This window comes from Gobio gobio, assembly GCF_949357685.1.
Source record: "Gobio gobio genome assembly, chromosome: 7".
Classification (NCBI taxonomy): Eukaryota; Metazoa; Chordata; class Actinopteri; order Cypriniformes; family Gobionidae; genus Gobio; species Gobio gobio.
The window spans coordinates 29,043,582-29,052,848 of NC_137103.1; the positions used below are offsets into that span (position 1 = coordinate 29,043,582).

The window sequence follows — 9,267 nt, forward strand, 5'->3', positions numbered from 1 at the left end:
TGTCGTGAAGTAATCCCTCATTGAAGGCTCCTGTTAACCCTCTCTCTCTCTGAAATTACAAGCCTCGTGAAGAACCGTATGGCTGTGGAAAAGTCTGAACTGTTATACGTATTGATGGAGCTCTGAAGATGTACAACATCGCTGGTAAAGCTGCCTATTGAGTCTCTCGCTAATGTCTAATGAAAGAATCTGCTGTTGAGAGAAGAGACATTACCTGTTCCTTACTGTTTGAGTCCTGCAGATGTGCAGCAACGCTGTGAAGTGAGTTTTAAAGTCACCATTCCCCTCTCACGTCCTGACAAGATAATCTGCTGTTAAGAGAAGAAGCCTTACCTGTTACCTACCGTCTGAGTTCTGCAAATGTGCAGCAACGCTGTGAAGTGAGTTTTAAAGTCACAATTTCCCGTTCATGTTCTGATGAGAGAATCTGCTGTTGAGAGAAGAGACATTACCTGTTCCTTACTGTTTGAGTCCTGCAGATGTGCAGCAACGCTGTGAAGTGAGTTTTAAAGTCACCATTCCCCTCTCACGTCCTGATAAGAGAATCTGCTGTTAAGAGAAGGAACCTTACCTGTTACCTACCGTCTGAGTCCTGCAGATGTGCAGCAACGCTGTGAAGTGAGTTTTAAAGTCACCATTCCCCTCTCACGTCCTGATAAGAGAATCTGCTGTTAAGAGAAGAAACCTTACCTGTTACCTACCGTCTGAGTCCTGCAGATGTGCAGCAACGCTGTGAAGTGAGTTTTAAAGTCACAATTTCCCTTTCATGTTCTGATGAGAGAATCTGCTGTTGAGAAAGTGAACATTACCTGCTACTTACCGTTTGAGTCCTGCAGATGAGCAGCAACGCCGTGGAGTAAGCCTTCCTAGCCACTATCGCTCTATTGTCCCCCGAAGACAGTGGAAAATCGTTCCAGCGGCTACTCTGGTCCAATAGCCGGAGAAGACAGGAGCTGCTCATTCTTTCCTCAAGTTGATTATCATTCAATAAAGACTTATTTTTGAACTCAATTACTTGCCTCCTCCTTTGTCCGTTTGTTGCGTGCCTGTGGTGTCGGCTCCTCACGGTGGTGTCTGGAGTCAGGGGCGGCTGGTCATCTGAGTCCGCCCCGGCTTGCACCGGTGACACATTAACTGGTGAGACTTTATTGTAAAGTGTTACCTATTGTTCTTTTTAATTCTTTAGCACTTTAATCTGTTTTAAAAATTTGTTTACTTTATACATTTTTGTGTATTGCTTTATTGTATTTAAATGTTTGGTTCTTTTGTTATAAAAAAGTTATGAAACCTGTTATAGTATGACAACACTTTTTTTGCAACTTATTTCAATATTGTGATAATACCGTATACCGTGATAAAAGCTTCAGCAATTAATCGCAACATGAAAATTTGATACCGGTACATGCCTAGTTATGTCCCATCCAGCTATTTGCACAAAAGAGAAGAGGATGCAGAAGATGTTTGGCAAGATGACGAATACTTTGGCAATTATGGGACTTTAGTAAGTACTAAAATGTTAGTGCTAGTGTATTATGTTGACATTTAGGCAGTTCCTAATGTAAAATCAAACAGGTGCCCTTAATAGGAACAATCCTCTTGAAGGGTCATCTTCATTGGGTGGCATCTTGTGGAGTTTGAACATACATACAGCCTTCTGATTATCAGTCCAGATCTTTTACCATTTAACTAAAGTAATTAGTAAAAGTTCTTTAACCCTGTAAAATCTACTGTATTATATTTGATACATGAATTTAGGCCTTCATACTTTTTCACAAAGTAAAAGGCCTTTTAGTATAATTCTAAAAAAGGTCACCTTCAGGTTGTGGTAAACATCTTTGCTTTGGAAAATTAAAAAAATTTTAGAAAGTAAATGTAAGAATTACTTTTCTAATATTTGTCATTTCAGGATGAACATTTACGTGACTGAAGCAACTTTCTTTGCTTGTTTACTTGATTAGTAAACTATTAAAAATCATTTTATTTTTCTCAGTTTGGGGACTCTGAATAATTTTTTTTCTTCCCTCCTTAAAGTGTGAACTCCATATTTTTACTATATCATACTAAACGAGCCATAAAATAGTTATAATATCCAAACTTTTTTTTATATTTTGTCTAAAGTGTTAATAAAATAATTTCTACTTTTTTTTGTTCCTGTAGGTATATGCTGTGGAGGCCAGCTCAATGGCAGAACACACTGAGAAACTAGTGAGGAAGAATGGCTGTGTTGAAGTTGTGACAGTGTTTCGGGACCGAGCTGAGAATCTCACTCTTCCTGGGAAAGTGGATGTTCTGGTGTCAGAGTGGATGGGCAACTGCCTTCTGGTATGAGAGCAGCTTTTAAATACTGCTTACTGCTTGATTCACTTCAATATTCACAGATGGAAATAAACTGAATATCACAGTCACAAAGTCACCTTTCTCTGTGAAATTATTTTCACTTTAACTTTTACTCTTCCACAACTGTCACTGTTTTATCACCGTCTCTCAGTTTGAGTACATGTTGGAGTCAGTGTTGCTGGCACGTGATCGCTGGCTGAAGGAGGGTGGAATGATGTGGCCATCCTTCGCCTGTCTGACCGTCGTTCCTTGCCAAGCCTTCTCTGACTACAGGCAAAAAATGGAGTTCTGGGAGAAACCCTATGGCCTAGACTTCAGCTACCTGCAGTGAGGCCTTTCATATTGATATACAGCTCTTTATGATGTGTGTTGTGGGTATTTGAGCTTGCCATTGCATTACGTGACAAAATATCAACTCAAGTGGCTTTAAAATGATCATGTTATTCACAATATGTTATTCAGAATGAAGGCCAACATTATTGTAGCACTTTCTGGTTGTCAAATGTTAGTGGAACATGTGGATTGAGTTGGCTCTACTGTAGTTGCTCTGATAGGACACCTGTAAATTTGAACTTCATACATCCATTAAAAATGACTTTTAGACCATTTGGACCATAACAGCCAATAAAAAAAAAAGAATTCAGATGTTTTTGAACTACTGCATATTTACTGCATATAAATGGTTTAATTGTAATTATTGAAAAATTAATCGAGTTAATCAAACTACTGTGAATTTTATTGAAACAAGATGTTTTGATCATCTAAATGCATCAGTTATATTACTCTTGAATACTCTGACCGTGCATGTATGTGTTGTAGGCCACTTGCACAGAAAGAATTTCTCTCCAAGCCTAAATTCAGCCATCATCTCCTACCTGAGGACTGTTTGTCCACTCCAGCTGATGTTATCACTCTTGATATGATCACAATACAGGTCTCAGACTTGGAGGTAAATGTTAGAATTTGGATTAAATAAAATAACCATTCTTGAAAAGGAAGCGTATGTTAACTACACTGGTTTTCCCCTCTTCTGTCCAGAGACTCAAAGGAGAGTTTAGTTTGACTGTTGAGAAGTCAGGCATGTTCCATGGTTTCACTGTCTGGTTCAGTGCACATTTCCAGAGTTTAGAAGAGGATGGACCATCGCTGGAGTTGAACACCGGACCATATTCAGAGTATGATGCACAAACTGAAAAGGACCAAATTCATGATATCATACTTGATATTCAGTTCACAATTTCAGATCTAAATGCAGGTTCTAATTTTAAATTCACAGGATAATCTGTGAGTAAAATTTTTAATGTAAAACAGAGCCTTCATCTTTCCCAGGATCTCTCACTGGAAACAGACTCTTTTCATGTTGGATGCCCCAGTGACAGTCGAGGAAGGGGACATTATAGTAGGCTCCATACGCTTGCAGAGAAATCCAATCTGGAGACGTCACTTGTCAGTCACATTTTCATGGAACATAAATGGCACAGAAGATTCTAAGGTGAGTATCTACATGTATCATTGCTTAATCTCCTTCAAATAAATCATATTATTTGTTTTCCAGTTGTTTTGCTTCATTTTGACAATTGCTTTGTTTTATTTATCAACTTACTAGTAGATTTTTACTTTGTGGGCATTAAGAAATCTCAGAAGTAATGCCATCATGAACATTTGAAGCACAAGGCTTCATTCCCATTCTGAATATTTTTGCAGGTCCAGACAAAGTGTTTTCCAATGTGGAGGTGACCCTAAGACACAGCCATGAACTTTAAACAGAACCTTGTCTTTGTTTTGCCGTTATGAAAACAGCAGTTCATAAAACAAGACACTACAAATCTTAACCTCATAAAATGTATTTTCAGGCTTCATTTAGCTAGATAAAACTGACAAGGCTTGTTAACCGATTTAAAAAAATCTATGAATCCAACACAAAAATGTTGTGCAGGTCTCAGTAATTATATACAGTCGTGGTCAAAATTGTTGGCACCCCTTGTAAATATGATCAAATATGGCTTTAAAAAATAAATCTGCATTGGTTATCCTTTTTATCTTATATTCAAAAAATTCACAAAAATCTAACCTTTCATTGAAGTAAAAAAATTGAAAATGGGGGGTAAATCACATTATGAAATAAATGCTTTTCTCCAAAACACGTTGGTCACAATTGTTGGCACCCTTTTACTAAATACTTTTTGCAACCTCCTTTTCCAAAGATAACAGCTCTGAGTCTTCTCCTAAAATGCCTGATGAGTTTGGAGAAACCTGACAAGAGATCAGAGACCATTCCTCCATACTGAATCTCTCCAGATCCTTCAGATGAACAGATCCATGTTGGTGCTTCTTCTCTTCATTTCAGCCCACTCATTCTCTATAGGGTTCAGGTCAGGTGACTGGGACGACCATGGCAGAAGCTTAATTTTGTGTTCAGTGACACATTTTTGTGTTGATTTTGATGTTTGTTTTGGATCATTGTTCTGATGGAAGATCCAACCACAGTCCATTATAAGATTTATAGCAGAGGTCGTCAGGTTTTTATTTTTTATCTGTTGGTATTTGCTAGAATCCATTATACCATGTGTCTGAACAAGATGTCCAGGACCTCTAGCAAAAAAATAGGCCCTCAACATTAAAGTTCCAGCTGTATTTTTAGCCGTGGGCATGGGGTACTTTTTATCCCTGTTTGCACAAAACCCTTCTGGTAGATTTGCTGCCAAAAAGCTCTTTTTATAGTTTCATCTGACCACAGAACCAGGTCCCGTCTGAAGTTCCAGTTGTGTCTGACAAATGAATATGCTAGAGTTTGTTTCTGGTTGAACGAGGAGGATTTTTCTTGACTCCCTCCCAAACAACATATGGTGATGTATGGGTTTGTTTTTTTGTTTTTTAGGCTTTCTGACCCCAAGACTCAACTAATCTCTGCGATTCTCCATCTGTGATCCTTGGAGAGTCTTTGGCCACTCAAACTCCTCTCCTCGCCATGCATTGGGACAAAATAAACACACGTCCTCTTCCAGGCAGATTCGTAACATCTTTAGTTGATTGGAACTTCTTAATTTTTGCCCTGATTGTGGAAATGAGAATTTTCAATGCTTTAGCTATTTTCCTACAGCCACTTTCTATTGTGTGAAGCTCAACAATCTGTTGCTGCACATCAGAACTATATTCTTTGGTTTTACTCATTGTGATGAATGATTAAGGGAAATTGGACTTTGTGCTTCCTTATATTTATACTTCTGTGAAACAAGACGTCATAACTGGACAATTTCATGTTCCTTGTCACCCTGGTGTGCTAAATTTTTTTTAAATATTAATGGGAATATACTTCAGAGATATTTTACTCATAAAAGTTTTTAGGGGTGCCAACAATTGTGGCCAACTAGTTTTGGAGAAAAGCATTTATTTAATAATGTGATTTACCCCCCATTTTCAATTTTTTTACTTCAATGAAAGGTTAGATTTTTGTGAATTTTTTGAATATAAGATAAAAAGGATAACCAATGCAGATTTATTTTTTAAAGCCATATTTGATCATATTTACAAGGGGTACCAACAATTTTGACCACGACTGTATTTGTCTGTTTTTTTTAATATAGTAATAACAATAAAGGAGTAGGCAAAGCCCCTCTATTCTCCAAATGCTTCATTAAAGGGTTAGTTCACCCAAAAATAAAAATTCTGTCATTAATTACTTACCCTCATGTCGTTCGACACCCGTAAGACCTCCGTTCATCTTCAGAACACAAATGAAGATATTTTAGTTGAAATCTGATGGCTCTGAAAGGCCTCCATTGGCACAATGGCACGGTTCACTCTCAAGACCCTTAAAAGGTACTAAAGACGTCGTTACAAAGTCCATCTCACTACAGTGGTTCTACAATAACTTTATGGAGTGACGAGAATAGTTTTTGTGCGCAAAAAAACCCTAAATAACGACTTCTATAGTGATGACGATTTCAAAACACTGCATCATGAAGCGTTATGAATCAGTGAGTCGAATCATGATTCGGATCGCGTGTCAAACCGCCAAACTGCTGAAATTTGGCGATCCAAACTGCTGAATCGACTCAATGATTCATAATGCTTCGAAGCTTCATGATGCCGTGTTTTGATATCGTCATCACTATATAAGTGTTTAATTAATGACAGAATTTTAATTTTTGGGTGAACTAACCCTTTAATGGCAGGGTAACATTTTCTGGAGCAACAGCACACTCTGCTAGCGAAGGTGTGTAGTGCAACGCCTGCTCAGAATATTACATGGTTTTCAGTCAGGCTTGCATGTTGAATTCTTGTGTGGGATCATAACACACAGTGAGAGAAAGTGGACAGTGGATGTGCCAGTTGAATTGCGAAGAAGGGCTGATAAATGTGGTGCTGCCACATTGGTCATAATGTGTATAGTGAGCTGTATGATGATGCACAGCACAGCATTTTGGCAGACGAGCAGTACTGCTTTTCTTTTTGCCTAGCATTTGTCACTGTAAGAGAAAGTACTGGTGTGTGCTTGTGAGAATAGATTTCTAGACAAAAAAACCTGTAACAAATGCACCGTAAAAACAAATTTGTTCAGTTTACTTAATTGAATTAAGGCAACAAGTTTGCACAATTGAATTAAGTATAACTTAATTGCATCAAGTTGTTAGAATTAAGTTGACAAAACTTAAATGGTTTATTTGTGATCTGAGGAAGTGTACTCCAAGAGTGCATTGCGGCATGAATAAATTAATTGCTTTATTTTACTATTTTTGGCTTTATTTTACTATTTGTCTTTTGTCAGTATAACCCCAATAACGACAGCAAATAAATTGGTAAAGGTCTTATTAATAATAAAATTAAATTATAATAAAAACACTGTTACCTTTGTTGTGTTTTGCATGCAGAATGTTGAAGTCAGTGTGTGTCAACCCATTTAAAAGTTTATGCCATAAGTGTTAGCAAATTTTTTTTAAAAAGACATTAGTTGACATGAATTATAGTTTTGTTATATATAATTAATTCAATTTTTATATATATATATATATATATATATATATATATATATATATATATACAGTCGTGGTCAAAATTGTTGGCACCCCTTGTAAATATGATCAAATATGGCTTTAAAAAATAAATCTGCATTGGTTATCCTTTTTATCTTATATTCAAAAAATTCACAAAAATCTAACCTTTCATTGAAGTAAAAAAATTGAAAATGGGGGGTAAATCACATTATTAAATAAATGCTTTTCTCCAAAACTAGTTGGCCACAATTGTTGGCACCCCTAAAAACTTTTATGAGTAAAATATCTCTGAAGTATATTCCCATTAATATTTAAAAAAAATTTAGCACACCAGGGTGACAAGGAACATGAAATTGTCCAGTTATGACGTCTTGTTTCACAGAAGTATAAATATAAGGAAGCACAAAGTCCAATTTCCCTTAATCATTCATCACAATGAGTAAAACCAAAGAATATACGGCCAATTTCATATGCGAGCCGCAGTCTTAGGCCCACTGAGCGCAATATGTCCAACTACAGCTCCATGAAGTTGGAGTTTTTGGCGCTCAAGTGGGCCTTGACTGAGAAATTTAGGGAGTACTTGTTAGGGCAGCAGTGTATTGTGTACACTAACAATAACCCTCTCAGCCATCTGGCCACTGCAAAGCTCGGGGCTACCGAGCAGCGCTGGGCTGCGCAGCTTGCAGCATTTAATTTTGAGATCCGGTATCGGTCAGGAAGGAGTAACCGGAATGCCGATGCACTTTCCAGACAGGACCCTGCTAGCCATGGGGCAGTGAGAGGGTTGTTATTGGGGACTGAGGTTCCATCGGAAGTGACGGAAGCATCAGGGGTAGATCTGGGGGTACAAGCTACCCAGGCTGTAGTTTCTGTTCTACCTAGTTTGGTGGGCGACATGAGGGAGTTACAGGAAGCTGATTCGGTGATTGAGGAGGTTTTGGTGTTCTGGAGATTGGGAACACGCCCTGCTTTTGAGGAGCGTCGACAGTTGTCCAAAACTGCCCGGGTCCTGTTAGGTTAGTGGGACCGGCTACTAGAGAGAGAAGGGGTTTTGCATCGTCGGGTGTTCCGTTCCAATGGCGGCGAAGAGATTCTCCAGGTAGTTCTCCCTGCGGCCTTGCATAAGGAAGTGTTGACACAAATGCATCAGGGGCATGGGCATCAGGGGATCGAGCGGACTACCGAGCTTGTGCGGCAGCGTTTCTATTGGCCAGGCTTGACATCTGATGTAGCCCAGTGGTGTCGGGAGTGCGAAAGGTGTCAGGTCGCCAAGGATACACAGCCAGTTGCCCGCAGCTTTATGGGTCATTTGTTGGCCTCCCGGCCAAATGAGATCTTGGCCATTGATTTTACGCTGCTAGAACCCTCTCGCTCAGGGCTGGAAAGTGTCTTGGTGATGACTGATGTGTTTACCAAGTACACTCTTGCAGTCCCTACTCGAGACCAACGAGCTGAGACTGTGGCCCGCATGTTGGTGGTGGAGTGGTTCTATAAATTTGGTGTACCTGGTCGCATTCATTCTGACCAGGGCCGCAGCTTTGAGTCCTCCCTAATACAACAACTCTGTCATCTGTATCAGGTTGAGAAGTCTCGCACTACACCGTATCACCCGGCAGGCAATGGGCAGTGTGAACGTTTTAACCGGACTCTGCATAATCTTCTGCGCACCTTACCCCTCTCCCGAAAGGCAGATTGGGTTTCTGCGCTCCCTCAGGTGCTTTTCTGCTATAATACTACCCCGCATCAGGCGACTGGTGAGTCACCTTACTTCCTGATGTTTGGCCAAGAGCCCAGACTCCCTATTGATTTTCTTTTGGGTAAAAGCCAAGAGATGGCATCCAGAAAGGTGAATGAGTGGGTGATAGAGCACCAAACCAGGTTGTTGGTGGCCTTCGAAGGGGCCCGAGAACATTTAAGGGTAGCGGCAGATCGTCGT

The 9,267-nt window shown here is 39.3% G+C and overlaps 1 protein-coding gene across 1 annotated transcript; it reads left to right on the top strand.

Moving 5' to 3' along the window:
- Nucleotides 1-1,412: 1,412 nt before the first annotated feature.
- LOC307128730 (protein arginine N-methyltransferase 2-like) lies at nt 1,413-4,744 on the top strand (the record flags this gene model as incomplete). The annotated part of the gene is made up of 7 exons (XM_079820672.1): nt 1,413-1,484; nt 2,158-2,322; nt 2,489-2,664; nt 3,157-3,286; nt 3,376-3,512; nt 3,667-3,829; nt 4,703-4,744. 7 exons carry the CDS (start codon nt 1,413-1,415, stop codon nt 4,742-4,744), a joined length of 885 nt encoding a protein of 294 aa, XP_079676798.1.
- Nucleotides 4,745-9,267: the final 4,523 nt, after the last annotated feature.